The following is a 17,227-nucleotide window of genomic DNA, read 5'->3' on the forward strand; positions in this document are numbered from 1 at the left end:
AGATATCGAACATTCAAGACCAAATTTTGTCATATTTAAGGTGAAAGGCGGTTTATAAACTTCAGGACGGTATCCCTGCCATGGCCGCAATACATGATGTTGATATTCTTCTTGCAGAAGGGTATGCCAGTTCCAGGTCTTACCTGGTTTTGATATGGTGGTTAATGGAGTTAGCCAAGGCTCGTTTCTGCAGATTAATTCATGTTGCTTAGGTCAGTACTTCGATATATCATAAATTAAGGGAAGTGATCAGGATAAATAGTATGCAGCTGTATGCACATTAATCTGGATATGTTACCCGGAATAAGCTAATTGACAGTAATTTTCAGATTGTTACCAAATGCCACTTATTACAGAAATTTAAAAAAAAAAAAAAAAAGGGAGAATCACTTAAAAATTGCATTTGATTAACAGGACAAATCTTTATAGTACTGTCAGAAAACAAAAGGACTCTGGTATTGTACAAACCTGAAAGCAAAACTGATTTGATGATTAGGGACTTTATTTACCAATGTAGAGCTAGAGATGATGCACAAAAAAAAATCCAGGATGTAGGAATGTTTAGTTGTCTGCTTTGTTTTTATGCAGTGATTTGTACCAAAGAGGATGAAATGAATGGGCACCAGTCTAAACTCTTCTCATTAGTTAAAAAGTGAAACAGGTTAACAATATTACTGGAATATTTATTATTACTAAATAACTAATATATAACAATATATTAATATACTTAATAATATATTAGTTATTACTAAATAACACTGTGCAAATTAAAAGGCAGTACACTACATCCGTTGTCTAGTACTGCATGTTAGGAAAATCTGAAGATAAATTAGCCTGCTGAAGTGCCTTTCTCTTTCATCAGACTTATTTTATCAGTGGGACACCTGACTATCTGCAAAGCACATTATAGGTTCTTTTCTGTTAGCCAAAAAAACCTCAGTTCATACTTACAATTATGTAGCTTTTATAATATTTTAAAAGGCAGATCTAGTGTTTTTTATGTTGGAATACTGACTCCTGCATGTTGATGATGATGGTAATTGTTGTAAACCCTGTTCTTTTGTATTTTATGTTTGAAAAGAAATTTAAAAAAATATATCTTTAGCAATCTGAACAGTAGTATCTTTTAAAAATGCACATATGGGATCTGATTCAACTTCATAAATGAAGATCCAGTGTCTTGAAGTCACTGGATTTACAGGTATGAAACTGACTGGGATTTTAACTTCAAAAATGAAATTAATATATGTTTATATATAAAAACTATTATAATGATAAAAATCCTTTTTTCAGCTGCTAACCTTCCTTGCCAGTAGGAGCAGAAAGTGTATGGAGATAGGTACTTAATTCTTATTTTCTAGAACCCATTTTTATCTCAATTTGGAGCCTAACCTGCATTGTTTATATAACCCGAGCTTCTGCTTTTTAAATTATTTTTTTTAATTCAGTGGAATTATGCAAAACACAGTGCTATGCCTACAGAGTTAAAAATGAGACTTCTTTTATAGTAGTTTGCACTAATTTGTGCCACACTTCTAACAGTAGGCAGCTACATTTGTGTTAAAGAATTTATATGAAAAGTGGTTTAAATGACTTTAACCTGAGCTTCATTTTCTTTTAAAAGCAGTATTCAGTGTGTTCTGATTACCAAAATAAATGGCTTCAGGTTTTTTTTGTTTTTTAAGACTGGCAGGGGAAAACTGTGTTGTTATTTTTAGTGTTAGCACTCTCAGCTTGAAAATTAGTTTACCAAACGATTTTTTTTTTTTCGGTCAGTTTAAGACTTATTGAACATTCCTATATTGCCCCTCCTCAAAATGTACTGGTACTTTATTTCCCAGTTTACTGATTCAATTCCTTTGAAGCACTTGTTGCACTTCAGTCCATGTTAGAACAGTAATATTTTTACAACATCTTGTTATTGTGTAGAAAGGCACTTTTTAGTGCTCATTAGAGCATGGAGTTCATAAAAAGCCCGGCTCAGAGATGCTGAAACATAGGTGAACTGATGGCACTGACTGTGCTCACCAGCTTGCACGTTGGAGCCTTATATTCAACAACCACTTCATTACCTTGGCAATCACTTTCAAAAACACTCTAGTATGGATATTGTTCATGTAAAACATTCTTGATATTCAGCATCCTGGTTTTAAGTATTTCTACCTTTTTATATTTTGTCAGAGGTGTCTTTTCATCTCTATATTTACTACAGTATCAATGTATCTGTGGCTGAAAATGTAACTAAGATTTGTAAAATGTTATAGCTTATGCAATATAATAAAAGTTTTAAAATGTTATCAGTGCCTTAACTTTTATTTGAATGTCTTTTAAGCCTTACATTGTTTAGGAACATACCTCTCTCACTTAAGAGTTTTTTTCTAAATATCACTAAAAATGTGTATTTCTGTCATCACCGTAATTCCAATGACAGAAGAATGTTATTGTCCTTAAGTAACCAATTCTAATTCAGTCACATTCTCTGTTCCATTTCTACTGAAGACAGACACCTATATCCACATTAAATCTGGTTCCTGTTTCTTGGTTAGTGCAGGTAAGGCTATTCCTCGTGTAAATTTATTTTGTTGCAATTGGAAAGGGGTACCCAGAGAAGACTATTATTTCAGGTTTTGTTCTTATGCCTAATCTCACTTTCTCCATTCTTTTATTTAGAGACTTTCTGTGGCTGCAAGAACAAATAAAAGATTATTTCTGTATGTCTGCACAGTGTATAAGACACAGGCATCGATTCCAGCTACGAATAAACTCAAAGTACTTAAATCCAGGTAGAAGAACAAGATAATATTGTGATAGACCTTAAGCTAAACTTCAGGGTATAATTTCCTATTCTTAATTATATCTAACAGTAGTATTTCTCAAGCCTTTTTAATTTCTAAGTTTCACAAAAGCCACATTTCAGTATTTTCACCATTGTTCAGAAACCCTGCGGGACTGCAGGCAGGCACATGGCAAAGGTTTTCCTACCATGGGGGGCACTTGAATGTGTTGTATGATCACTCCTTTAATGCTCTGAGAAGCTACAGTCTTTTAGTAAACTACTGGTTTTCTTCTTACTCTCACATAATAACTTTTTTATTTTCAACCTTCCTGAGAATTTTTTTTTTAGCTATTGCAAATCTATCAGATACTTCAAAATAGAGTGAACTTTCTCTCTACAGGAAGCTAAAGAAATCTGAGGAATTTTATTTCTAATTCAACAAGAGAACGGTATTTTCTGTCATATTTCACTTCCTTGTAAAAATTAGATATCTGGGTCATCAGCTGATCTGTAAATGCAAATAATTATATCAAAATTGACTGAAGTTCAACTTGTTCTGTGTTGTCGTAGAAAACACAAAATCGAAACTATACAGATTACTCATTTAAATAAGAGTTAAAGTATATGTGAGTAGATTATATTGTTTTGTTTGTTCTAAATAAGTTGCTAGACATGCTATTTCTATTAAAACATATGGAAAGATAATTGGAAAAAGTCAAGTTGCAAATCTGGCTAAGCTTCCACAAAATGTTCCCATTTTTCTTGGATTCTCAGAATAAAACTTCAAAAATAGCAGGTTCTTATTGCACGTCTGTCTTCTGTTTAACCAACAGCTCAGGCTCTCATTCAGTCAGGCTTTATATTTACATTTATTGCATGTATTCGGGTTTAAATCTTCATTACACTTACTGGGAATCTAGACCTTAAAGAAAACTAGAATTACTAAAATTTAAATTTATTTATTATATTACCATTTGGGAAATAATTGTTAGACTCAGGAATTCTTTGGCTTAGCCATCTGTACATGATTGAAAATGGCTAAGTGGGTGGTTCCTGTATACTATTTGGAGGCTTAGCTCCTCTTTTGAGCATTAACTATCAGGAAACCATAGCAGATCTTACAGAACTTACCTGATACTATAAATAGGTTCTTTTCCATCTTGCTTTTACTATTGCGCATTTGAAAATAGCACATTTGATATCGTTTCTTTCAGCAATAATGTTAAAATGAGTCTGGCTTCATTACATCTCTGAATAAGAACTGTTACTTAACTGGTCTTTCAAGAATATAAAAGCTTTCTGCATTTTACGTTTAGTTGAGTAATTTACTTGATTAAAGGTTAAAAACTTGCAAATAAGAAATAGTGACAATTCTACAAGTCTATGGCTATTTTCTGAAATACATCTACACCAGCCAAACCAGTTCCTCTGTTTATTTGAGAAGATTTAATAGAAACGTTGCTCACAGCATTGAGTTAATTTTTGTAGTACCTACAGTTCATACCATCTGATTATTCACTTATTAATTTGTTTCTTGGTCTCTAAGAAATCCTGTGTATGGAGTATAAAAATAAGGATATAGCTATCTTGTCTAAAACAAGACAATCATAAGCTGCTATGCAGTGGAATTCCTTCCAATAATAAATCTATTTTTGTTGTTTTAAAGTTCAGATGATTATGTTTAGGTGCTGGTCTTGTTAGGAGCCTCTGTTGATGGCTGGCGTTTCCCACATCCTCATTGTCCTTTTCTGAGGAATGGTTTGCTGTGCACGATGGATCTCCAAATTCAACCCTCTGAGATATCTTAGAATTGTGGAATTATTACAGCAATCTTTTTTAAAAGTAACTATTTGTTTATATTGCCCCAGTCAAGCTGATGCTGGCTTCTCAAAACATTATGAATGTCATCCTTTCTAATGGTAGTGGACTTCCCAGAAAATGCTGTTTCAGAAGAGCTTAGAGAGTCATCCTTGCTATGCCTGGAAAAATCACTTAGATTTCTACTGCTGTTCTGATCAGATTTTCCTAAATGGAGGTTGCTAAAAAAAAAAAAAAAAAAATCTTAAATCCTTTTGGGACTTTGGCACATCTTTGTTAATTTTCTGAAGCTACTTTGAGAACTTTCTGATGCATGTTCAGATGATATTTGCTTGACATATAATCCATTTCCAGATACAGAAATTACTGGTTCCACTTGCTTTGCAAGTTTGCTAACATTTGCATGAGAACCTGTTGGGTAGTTTCCATGTTTGGCTCACGTATCCTTCCAAGTTAGAGAATTGTATGCAACATATTCATCAATAGGACGTGTTTCTTTGCTGCAGTAGCCAACTGTCAATACATTGCCTATGAAACTTAAAAGATTGAAAAGTCAGCTGTTGCATAATATTTCTTAGCTAATTATGGACTAATCAATTGTTCTTGCATATAACTAATTCAAAGAAGCCTCTTCTCCAATGTTACGAGTGCAAACCCACAGGAACTTCACTGATCGCTAGGGGGCTATGTTGTTTATGCATAGGATGAATAGAGTTAAGTTTTGGGCATTGTCAAGCTAAAGAAAGTTAGTTAAAATTTTACTGACTGCTGTAAACTGGGTATTTAAATCTCACTTTTAAAGGTGCTGCAAATATCAAGTTACTTAACTGTAACAGATAATGTAATTACATATATATTCGCTACTGTAAGGAATCAGTGATGATTCTGTTAGCCTTCCCTTTCAGTTTAATTCCCCTTTTGATTCAGTTCCATATCAGTTCTGGACTTAAAGGGCAGTAACTACTGAGATTGTAACCAGGATCCTACAAGTGAGCAAGGAGTTTGAATTTATATTACTGCTGTCATGTCATCAGTGAAGAAACACTGCTGGTCAGGTAAGCTAGTTTGAGTTAAATAAATCTGAAAAGGGCTATCTTTTGTGAACTTGCGTAAAGGTGCTGGTACAAACTAGTAAACGTGAATGTCACAGGTTGGCTGGGTAATACGTATTTCCAAATCATGAAACTTGCTGCAGGATTGCAAAAGGCTCCCCAACTTTCAAGTAAACTTGGCTCCTTTTTGCAAAAAGTATACTGAGACAGATCAAAACTCCACTGCTAAGTGTTTGAAATTATAAACTGCTCAGAGGATGAAAATGTGCCTCTCAAATACTGGGAAGGTGCTAACTGACATTCATTAAGAAGCACAGAAGGAATATGGTTATTTTGGCTTCAGCTGATAAACTAGTAAACAGGCAATATTTCAGCATTTCAATATCCCAGAGGGTCTGAATCTTTGCAAAATAATCTGGTTTAAATTTTTTAAAAATCTAAGTTTGTTCAAGGTGGTCTACTCGGAGGGATGCTACTGAGTTCTTGCAGAATGTATCAGAATTAGAAGAATATGAATAGTGAACCAGGCTCCTAACGAAAAGTACCACATTATTCAGAATTTGTTCTATAGAGAAGTAAACATCAGTAACAGTAGATAACAGTGAAGAGTATGTGAGTTGTCACTAATGGCCATAAAACATACATATCCCTGATGCAACTTTTGTTTCTAATGTTATTTACCTTGTCTAAGCTTCAAGAATAAGAATGCAGACTGTAGGAACAACCTGATTCATTACTAGTAGAGAACTATGTATCAGACCATTTCATTATGCTGCTCCTTGCCATTGGTTTGCAAAAAATTATTTTAGCGGCCATTTCTAACCATTATGCTTCCTGTGCCTTAAAGCAGATGTTAAAACTGAGGCATACAGTTGTGGCTTAACCCCAGGCGGCAACTAAGCACCACACAGCTGCTTGCTCACCCTCCCCCCCACAGCGGGATGTGGGAGAGAATTGGAAAAAAAAGAAATAAAACCCATGGGTTGAGATAAAGACAGTTTAATAAGACGGTGGAGGAAGAGAAAATAATAATAATGATAATAATGATAATAATGATAAAAGAACACACAGAACAAGTGATGCACAATGCAGTTGCTCAGCACCCGCTGACCGATGCCCAGCCCGTCCCCAAGCAGTGATCACTGCCCCCCCGGCCAACTCCCCCAGTTTATATACTGAGCCAGATGTCATACGGTATGGCATAGCCCTTTGGCCAATCTGGGTCAGCTGTCCTGGCTGTGCTCCCTCCCAGCTTCTTGTGCACCCGGCAGAGCATGGGAAGCTGAAAAGTCCTTGACTTAGTGTAAGCACTACTTCGCAATAACTGAAACATCAGTGTGTTATCAACATTATTCTCATACTAAATCCAAAACACAGCACTATTACCAGTTACTAGGAAGAAAGTTAACTCTATCTCAGTCGAAACCAGGACAACAGTTAAGCAAGGGTGCAAACTTTCAGACTAGTCACATGAAGACTTTTGTCAGTGGTGCCGTAAGGGTTCCAATACACTATGTGCTGCAGGATGTCAACATCAGAAGGTCTGACGTGCTACAGGTTAACAGGCTATGTGAAGATTTGGCTCTTCAATGTTTAGAACACTTTTTTTTCCCTCTTACCTTGTGATTACATGGTAGGAGTCTTACATGGTAGGAGTCTTACATGCTGACCAAGTTGAAAGCTCTTTAAACAAAGTCTACGCTGAATACCTGAGGCCAGTAAATTACTATGTTTACTAATTAAAATGATGGGTAAAGATTTTACAATGTTCTTTGGAGTACAATGAGTCCTAAAAGAAAACAAACAAACCCCAGTAAATTTGAAGAAACAGCAACTAAAGCTGAATGCTTCAGAATAAGTTGTCTTTTGACAGAAGGTTCTCTTCAGCAGTACCTTAAATTATTGGATGGGCTAACCAGTCTGTCAAACCACAGCTGCTGTGAAAGTCATTCCAGTGATGCTGATCTTGCTGTGACAGTCATAAACAGACACACACCCCTCCCAGAAAAATAAACTAGTATGTTCATTTAGCCTGAACAGTTGCATAATGTAAGCCATTGAATTTTACGCAATAATTTCTACATCAGTTTTTTTGAACAAAAGCTACAAAAGTTTTCATGACCTTTTGAAACCCAAGCTCAGAATTCATAACCCAAATATTGTGATCTCTTGCAAAGCTACCTTAGTTTTGAAGTTATGTGGGATCATATCTTGCCCTATCTTGGATTATAGACTCTAAACCTCTAAACTTCTAAGACATAAGTATATCCACTTACGGTTGTTATGGTAATCTGAATTCACTGATTCCCCCCCTGCTTTGATTCTATGGAGTGAATTAATGGTATAAAAGAACCAACTATCTGTATCTCAGTTGGTGAGGCATGCAGCTGTGGCAACGGTAAGCTAGAATGTATTTCCATCTGCTGTCCCTATAAGTGTGCCATGGTGCAACGTATACAGAGGACAATTAATCTCTCTTAGTTTATTGTGTTATTTTTGCTTATCTCAATATCTTTCTGTAGCTACTTAGCTTGTAGCTAAGTAAGTCTAATTCAATGCAAGGTCTGCATGATTTGTATAAGGGTAATTGAGATCAATATTATATAGGTCAGGGTACGATACAAAAAACAAATCCTGTTTGGTACCTGTCTGAAAACAAAAACGTGGAGAATGGCAAAAGCCAGTGAAACAGTCATGACATAGGTGATACTCAACACACTCAGTACACCTAAAAGGAAAACCAAACCCACATCAACAGAATAAGGAGCTAGGTTAACAAGCAGTTAACACTTTATCATAAAGTAGTAGCTACATTTATTATTTGGGAAAGGACAATCCCAAATACATCCTACAGAGTTGTTTGGAGATGTACTGCACTAAAAGCAAGTTTGAAAATAAAAACCGTTGCTTTGTTTACTACGGATGTTTGTTTGTTTACAAAGCACATATTGTCTACTCTGTAGGTGAAATCAGTGACTTATAATAAAGGCAGAGAAATAAGCGACAAGCTGTGAGATATACTCAAAGACATAGCACTGTCAAAATCTTGGTTTAAAAATACTTGTAGCACTTTCCTACAATTGGAAATACTCTGCAGTTATTACAAGGGATTCTAGGGTGCCTATCCAGTCTTGCTTTCTCTGTTGCAGTCACAAGTTGTTTAAAGTTTCTAAATTCTTCTAGAATGAGCCTTACAGGTGCAAATTTTCATCTGCGAAGTGGACACTTCACTACAGAGTCATTCTCCAGCTCATCTTGGTGGTCAGCCCAAATTTTCACACATTTTATGTGAACGTTGTTACCACAGCTGTATCTACAGAAAACAGATACCAAAATAAAATTTTGGTATCAAATATCTGTGATCTCTCCAGAAGCACATAAGAAAAATCACATAGCAATACTAAGTGGTCTTCCCTTTTCTTTTGCTCCTTCCCCTCCACCCACATTTTAACTTGTAGGATTGCCGTATTTTCCAGGTTGGAAAAGGGCTATAACAACTGTCAGGTATTTTTTCTTGTGTATTGAAGCTAGCTATACTAGCAGATCTTGTAACATTTATTCTATAATTAGACATGTAGCAAGACAAAGAACAAATTGTATACTTAACCTGCAGTAAGCGATGGGAAGCATTTTCTTTAGTAACTCCTGACAAATGGGACAAACGTCCTCTTCATAAATTTCTTTCTGATCAATGCATCTATCATTCCTCTGATGTAAGGTTTGTGAGAAGAGAATTTCCTCTGGATTTTGTGTTCATTCTTAATGCAATCACTGAAGCACATCATCGGTTTCTCTTTCCAGAAGACCCAACTTAAAAGCATCTAGCAAAAGTAAACACGAAAATTAAAAGTGGTGTGGTAGAACTCTGCACTTACCTCACTTGTAATAGTTCTCCATCTATGAAATGCAATAGGTACTCTCTCTGTCAAATATATGCAATACGTTTCAGCCTCAAAAAAGTTGTAAATTGTTTTTTATAACTTGCAAAGAAACTGTTAATATTGCTTATGCAAGTTCTTATCTAAAATGGTGTCCAAGGCAAAAATGAATAAAAATGTTTCTGAACTGTGAAGTTTTCAATAATTTTTCAGTAAGTTCAATTTGGTTCACTGAATGTATTGATCGAAACAGTGTTTCATCCCAAAAGGCCTTTATATATAAGTTTAAGTCAGAGTAAAAAAGTTTTTGCTTCTAAGTGCTGGAAATGAACAACTATGGAGGATTTTCTAGAAATATTATTTCTTGGAAAAATAAACAGCATAGTGTTTTTCTGTCTAGTGACCTCTATTTAAAAAAAAAAAACTAAAAATGTTTTCCAAACCCCAAATTAAGCCTTGCGCCATCTTTTGAAACATGGAATAGTAAAGAAGTAAATATTATTTCCTTAGTATAATTCATGATGCTTGTGAATGGAATTTATTTTTCTTCTCACTCAAGAGGCTAATCTTATAACCAAATGCTGACACTGCAGTAAAACACTGAAGGGTGTTCCTTGAAGTTTCCTTATTTTCATGAGGAGAAAATGACGCAAGGTAGGAAATTCCTCTGCTAACAGCCAGCTTTGGCAAATGAATTTGTTCTCTGAAATTCAGTCTGGGTTCTGATACCACACATCAATATATTCCATAGCCAGAAACCAGTTACAAATTCTAGTGATGAGTTAAGATGAAAACCGGCTCACTTTCTGCTGAAGTTATTTTGCCTATACAAAATTTAAGAAAGTAAAATGTTCTAAAATCTAGTTCAGATAGAAAAATACAAACTAGATTCTGACTATGTACAAGATGTTTGGTTTTGTATGTAAATATTTTTTTTAAAAGTAACTTTTTGAATGGTGGCTATTCTTTAAGGTTGGTTTGTATTTAGCTACTTTGTTACTACTTGGAAAAAGATCTTTAGACTAATTATTTTGTGGGATATTTATGCTATTTGTGTTATTTTGAGTTCCTAACCCTCTAGGAAAGGAAATCTAACAAACCAGTTGAGAATCTGGCTCATAATAGCCTAAAATCCTGACTCATGTCAGAAAGCTAACCTGGCTATACAGATTATACCCTCTGGATTAGAAAGCTTTGTGGTTTTGGTGACAGCCACAAATGTCAAAATCAGTCAAGGATTACATTTTGCACAGCTTGCTTTCTTCACATACCCCTATGTTTGAGGGGGAATCTCCACGATATAGGCAGCATTCATTAAATACTACCGTTTAGATGATGTGAAAGTAGAATGTTGCCCTAAAGTAGAAAAGTCATTGAAGTTATGTTAGTGTGTGCTGAAGGACTCACTACACAAAAGTGATAAAAGAAGAACTGTAGTTCTATAGCTAACTTACTATTAAATGAAGAAGCAAATTTGTCAGTGTCTACCTGCTAAGAATATCTTGAGAGCACTGGAATAACTTCAGTACAAGGTGTTTTTATAAATGCATAGCTTTTACTGTATGTATTTGAAATTGTTGCTTTTTCTGCGTTTTCATTTTTCTTGAAACTGCAGTTGTAATCAATGATATAACACAAAATGTTCTGTATCAGAAAAAATGAAACAAATGGGAAAATGCCTGAGAGCACTAATCTTTTTTTTTTAAGTGGAGGAGGGAGAGGAGGAACAAGACAGTGATCTATAAAAAATTTTATCAAAACGCTGGAGGATGTTGCTTCATGCATTTAAAGTTCATAAGCTGTACATGCAAGCCATAAAAGAGAGGCTAATGCTTACCTTCATGATCTCTTGGTAACCGATACTTTTTCAGCAGTATCCTACAATTTATAATCAAAATATCCGATATGTAAAAACATCAATGTAAAGTTAGTTAGTTGTTAGTTTGACTTCACAATTTAAATGGAGCAGCCTTGTAAGAGTCTTACACAGTCTTACAGAGAAAGTATTAATTGTGTGATTAGATGAGAGAAAATGAATGATCTTACTGTAGTTTAATACATTTAAATGAATTTAAAAAATGAATTTAAATCAAGGGTGTAGGGCCATTCCTAGCTTATATTCCTGTCACTTCTCGGGCTTGTTTGATTTCTTCAGTGACCTGGTTCCACCCACTAGGCTGCCAAAAAACTAGCCTAGCCAGAAAATAGTGATTTTCTGTTGATGTAGTGGGTTTTGATTCAGCCTATAGAATCCTGAGACAAGTAATAGGAAGAGAGAACGGGACAACTCCTGTGGCAGCAGGAAACGATTGCTCTGATGTCTGCGTGACACGTCATGTTGCGGCAGTGGTTTGTGGCTCCATTTGGAGTGCATCAGGGGCTGTGGTGGCAGCTCCATGGGTTTCTTTTGAAGTCTGAAATGGATCTTGTGTCACTGTTTTTGACACCAGGTTTACCTTTGCTCCGCCATAAAGACCCGTGGCCGCCCCAGCGGCAGAGGCGCACCCCGAGGCCCGTCCGCGCCGGGAAGAGGGCGCAGGCCTGGGGCGCTGCCAGCGGCACCGGCCACAGGCGGCGGGAGTCGCCGCGTGGCTGCCGGCGGCCGCAACCCCCTCGCTGCCGGTCCCCACGGCAACGGCGTGGCCGCCGTTACCGGAGAGGCCTCTCGGCGGACGCGCCTCGCCGCGGCGTCCCGCCCCGCAGGCCGAGCTCGGCGGGCTCCCGCCCGCTCCGGGGGCCCAGCCGGCGGGGTGCCGGGCTCAGCCGACCGGGGGCAGGCGCGGCCCCTTCCCGAGGCGATCTCTGCCGCGGTCGCTGTGCCCCGCCCGGGCTCCGGCGGGCCTCGCCGTTGTTCCCGCCGACTGCCTGCAGCGTCCGGCAGCGCTGCCCTCGAACGGGCACGGATCTGCTCGGTGCGTGGCTGGTGTTCGTACTTTCCAGTATCAGTAGGATCTTTTCAGAGAATGAAGGGTCGCCGCCTCACCCATTTTTGTTCTCTTCCGTCGGCACCCCGCGGTTCTTCTTTAACGCACTTGAAATGCACGTGTTTTATTACGTGCTTTTTGTGAGGCAAAGCAGTTTTGAAATCATTTACCAGGAAGGTGGGTGGGTTTCCGTTTTGCGTCGCGGTCGCTAGGGGGAACTGTTGCACTCCCTATAGTCTGTAAAACCGCGTTCATTTTCACCTGACGTTAAGTATTTGTATCAATTCTTCAAACGGTTGGTAGTCACGAGTCTTGATAATATCAAAGTAATTTGCGTAATTTTTACTGGAATATAAGCAGGTACAATGCGGTAATGGGCGTCTAACTCCCCTCTGTTTTTTAAAGGTATAAGAAAGTCTTTTTGTCCTGCGCTAGGCTTCTCTGAAATGCCTTTTTATTTGAGAAGTGACTAAGCCGTGCTGGGAAGTGACAGAGATGGGCCCGAGCTCCCAGAAAGGCAGGAAGAGTCCGCAGCGGGCCCCCCGGGATGCCGGAGGAGCTGAGGTGAGGTTATGGGAAGGCAGCAGGAGTCCGGGGCCTGGCGCTGCGCCACGTCAGGATGGACGCTCCCCCCTGCCAGATGGTGGAGGGAAAGTGTTGATGAAGAAACGCAGATCTAGCTGCAGGGCCCTGATCCAGATCAGTGCAGAGGTGAGAACAAGGTTAGACAGAAGGGGTTTTTTTTGAAAGCTAGGTTCATGAAAGAAGCAGCTGGGGATCGTGGTGCCTGGGACAGCACTACTGTAGAGTAGTGCGGGGAAGGCACTAACTACATAAGGACTTGATGTAGTGACATGATACAGCGCCTCAGGTGAGCTGGTCACAAGTGTGATTTGAGTCAACTCAAATGGACAAGTCAAACTGGAAGGATTGAAGGGGTAATAAGAAATGGGGTCTGGAAGTGATCGTAGTCAGTATCAGAATATGTAGAGGCCACTGTTTTTAACTAAAAGTGGTGTGTCAGGTAATCCTCAGAGTTTATTCTTTCAACCAATTTGTAAGGCCCCTGCCAGCAGACCAAGGTTAATGGGTAGGGAGCTGGAAGAGGATCAATAGACAAAGTCGCTTGGTGCAACAGTCTTAAGCAAAGTCCTCAGGGTATAATTTTTAGCTAGATATTACAAACTTTTTGTAAAATCTCCTGGACCAGCTTGTTCATGTCCTTTTCCTTGTCATCACCACTGTGTCATCTCTCCTGAATGACGTTTTAGGAAATAAAAAAATTATATTTCACTTTTTTTGTTTGTTTCGCCGCCCCCCCAGACATAAGATGTCATAGCATTAACAGCCATACAGAAATATACAGTATCTGCTCTGAGGGAAAAGGAATTTTAAGAACAGCTAAGACCAGTCCATTGTCTTGTGATTTCCACAATTCTCAGTGCTAGGTTTGAGAAAGGTACATGTACCTTGCTAAACTTTTGAAGGATAGGATTACAGACATATATAAAGGACTAAGTTTCAGATTTTGTTGAATTCTTCAGAGAAAGACCTTCAGAAAAGAAACTGTTGCAATAACTGTTACAGATTAACAGCTACCTTGTGCATATTTTGGATGAACAGTTTTCCCAGGTCAGGTATAGGGAGTCATTCTAGTGAGCAAATGGAGATTACTCTTATATTTGATTATTATATATAGCACATGACAGACTGTTCCCATTTGCAGGTACAAACTGTTCCATGACATGACACAAGATGTGTCATTTTGCTCTTAAACATTGATAATTGCCTTTTGAACTATTCCTGTTCTAGAGCTGCTCTGGTATTTATTCAGCTACCGTTCTGTCTGGCTTACTAGCCTAAGAGTACAAGCGTTCTTAATCCTCATCCTCTTGAAATGTTACAGAATGCAAAATGACACTGTTTTCTTCACCTTCAAAGCAGATCAGACAGTACAGATCTTTGCAAGCATGCCTAGTAGCTTGAACAGCATATTACTAGTGTGAAAACCCTCACGCTATCTGGCAGGAACCAGCTGTATTAATTGTCTTTAGAAATAACTGTTGTGCAACAGTGCATTTTTTTTCTAATGTTCTTCGAGATGGCGTATGCCTCTTGATTTGTTTTATTGTATTTTAAGGCAATGAGAGCTTCATCTTTCATGTCAGTGCAGAAAAGCTTCTTGAACTCCTAAGTTTCTTTGACTTTGTAAGAGATACAGATAGGTGGCATCATCCGTCTGTCTTCATCTCTCTAAAGTGTTACCATGAAGTGTCCAGACAACGGTGGATTATTTCGCCTTTATGGGATGCAATTTTGAATACTGCTGCAACCCAGTTCTGAATTTAATTTTGAAGTGGAAAGTTGAAGACAATTTCAATTCCCACCTCTGTGGAAGGTCAAAGCTCCATTTTCTGTCTACTTGGAAAGTCTCTGATTTCCAGAGTTTAAGCTCCATGAAATCATACAGGAAAGGGAACTCTGCCCCTCTCTTGTTGAAATTATGCTGTTGTAAGTCAAGATTTATTGGGCCAGAGAGCAGGAAGGTGACTTTTTATCTTGCTAGTTTATATACCGGTCTGTGCACCTGTTTTTTGAATGATCTCTCTGTATTAAACGTCACTGAACAAAATATGAGCAAGTAGAAGACAGATATGTAATCTTAAATATTTCCTTTTCCAGGTAAGCATCCTAATTATACATTTTATGCTTTATTCATGGTGTTCTCCAAGCAGATTTTGTTGTCTTTTCCATGTGCTGGCAGCTGTGGATACGGAGGGTGGAGAATGCCTCTACCACTACTCCCTTTCCTCCTTCATCCCCCTGAAACTCACTGTGAAGTACTGACCTTCCAGTTTCTGGGCAGACGGTGTCTGTGCCCACCTCGGGGTCAGATATTCTCTTTTCCATGCCTTGGCCCTGTTCTATACATACATACCTACATTGTGCTTAAACCCACAAGATTTGCAGGATGTTTCTTTTCCTGTGGGGTTAAGTCTGACAGATGCTCCCTGCCTTGGTTGAGAATTAATTATATCTATTTCCAAAGTGTATTTCACAACTGCTTTATCCCAGGAACCTCTAAATACTGTGGAGCAGGACAGTAAGAAATTTTTTTCCAAAGAAGCTCTTTAATAAAAAAAAAAAAAAGACTGAAAAATAGGATCAAAGATTTTGGGAATCGGAAAGAATTATTAGATTTCTGAAATCTCCTGCAAATCATGAATACAGAAGATATATCTCCTGTCAGAGATACTAACTTAGTGTTAAAAAAACTAAGTATTGTAAGACTTAAAACGTAGGATGACCTTGGGCTTAATGGTAGACCAGGACTGAGGAGAATCTAATCATCCTGGTTCTTTTATAGACTTCCTGAGTGACCTTGAGCAAAATCGCTCAGTGCCTCCATTTTCTATCAGGAATGTTTCCTTTCTCCTCTTCCCTGCCTTGTCTGTTTAGACTGATCCCCCGCTCTTAAGGAGCGGGAGTTCAGGGCTCTCTATATATTGAGTGAGTTCTGTCAGTATGTATTGACAGTGACACAGTGGAGTCCTGATCAGCTGGTTTCTGCTTTACTAATAATCATTAAGCAATGATCATAAGTTTGGGATTTGAATTTGTTCAATAGAACACTGACTTTTGTGAGCTCCTGGAACTGAACAGTAGTTTCTGAGAAAAGCCACACAGGTACCTATCTCTGGCAGACATCAGCTAGCTGCATTCTTTCCACATAATTTCAGAAGCTATAAATATAAGAAAAAACAACAAAGACCCCAAATCAGAAAAACCTACTTCCCTTCTCCCTCTCCACCAGAAGTATGAAGCTCGGGTTCTGACAGATACCTGGAACAGAGCACAGCATTGATAAATTGGGGCAGACCTGCAGTGGAATATTGCGTGTTCAGTCTTGCCAATAATCTTGCCTGGATGTTTTTTAAAAATATATTTATAAATAGTATGGGAATAATATTTACTCGTGCTTACATTCTTACATTGAATCATCACCATCAGCATGATCTCTAGTGTGATTTCCTGACTCCTAAATGATTTAACCATTGTTAATATACCGTTGCTTAAGGGGACTAGGGTTCTGAGTGTGAAACAAAACTTTATTATATACCACTGTGTATTAGTGCTGGTGTAGGGGCAACAAAAACCCCCAACAAATTAAAATCTTTTCCATGAAAAGATCTTGAAGAGCTACAGTTGCTGATGCCTCACCCAACAACTGCAGATTTGGGTTTTTTTCTTTCAGTTACCTAATGTGAGGATGATGGATTGGTTTTTTTGTTTTTTTTTTTTCCTTGCATCCATCTGCAGTTGAAATGACTAGAACTGTTCACTGTTATGTCAGTGGAGATATTTTTTAACTGGTGTTGTAATATCCACAAAGTGAGCACATTGAAAGGAAGAATTTGGCTTCCTGAATCTCTGCTCATAATCTTTTCAACCTTGTGTTTGTTGTCACTGTTTTGTTTGGGGTTTGTTTTTTTTTTTTTTCAACAATCATATAAAAAAAGTCCGAGTGAATTTTTTTTTAGCTCTTGTGTTGGTGCTGTTTAACTGGTTTTGTAACTATATAGTGCAAGGTAAATTAGGTAGGTGTTTTACCAATTTAAAACAGTGTGGTTCTTGTTAAAAGCTTAATATACTAATGCTGCCTACAATATCTGGCAGGGCAGTAAGGACATTATCCTAGCACTAACCTGCAAATATATTTTTTATTAGATATGGTTTTTTTTGTGGGGGTCAGTCCATCATCTTACTTTACCACAGTTG

The 17,227-nt window shown here is 37.8% G+C and overlaps 1 protein-coding gene across 1 annotated transcript; it reads right to left on the reverse strand.

Annotated features, from left to right (window-relative positions):
* Positions 1–5,073: 5,073 nt before the first annotated feature.
* ZSWIM2 (zinc finger SWIM-type containing 2) lies at positions 5,074–11,367 on the reverse strand (the record flags this gene model as incomplete). The annotated part of the gene is given in 9 exon segments (XM_082311441.1): positions 5,074–5,130; positions 7,266–7,295; positions 7,297–7,416; positions 8,292–8,313; positions 8,315–8,374; positions 8,708–8,853; positions 8,857–8,959; positions 9,254–9,354; positions 11,362–11,367. Coding segments are annotated over 9 exon segments (645 nt in total).
* Between the last annotated feature and the right edge of the window lie 5,860 nt (positions 11,368–17,227).

This window comes from Platalea leucorodia, assembly GCF_965183815.1.
Source record: "Platalea leucorodia genome assembly, chromosome: 5".
Classification (NCBI taxonomy): domain Eukaryota; kingdom Metazoa; phylum Chordata; class Aves; order Pelecaniformes; family Threskiornithidae; genus Platalea; species Platalea leucorodia.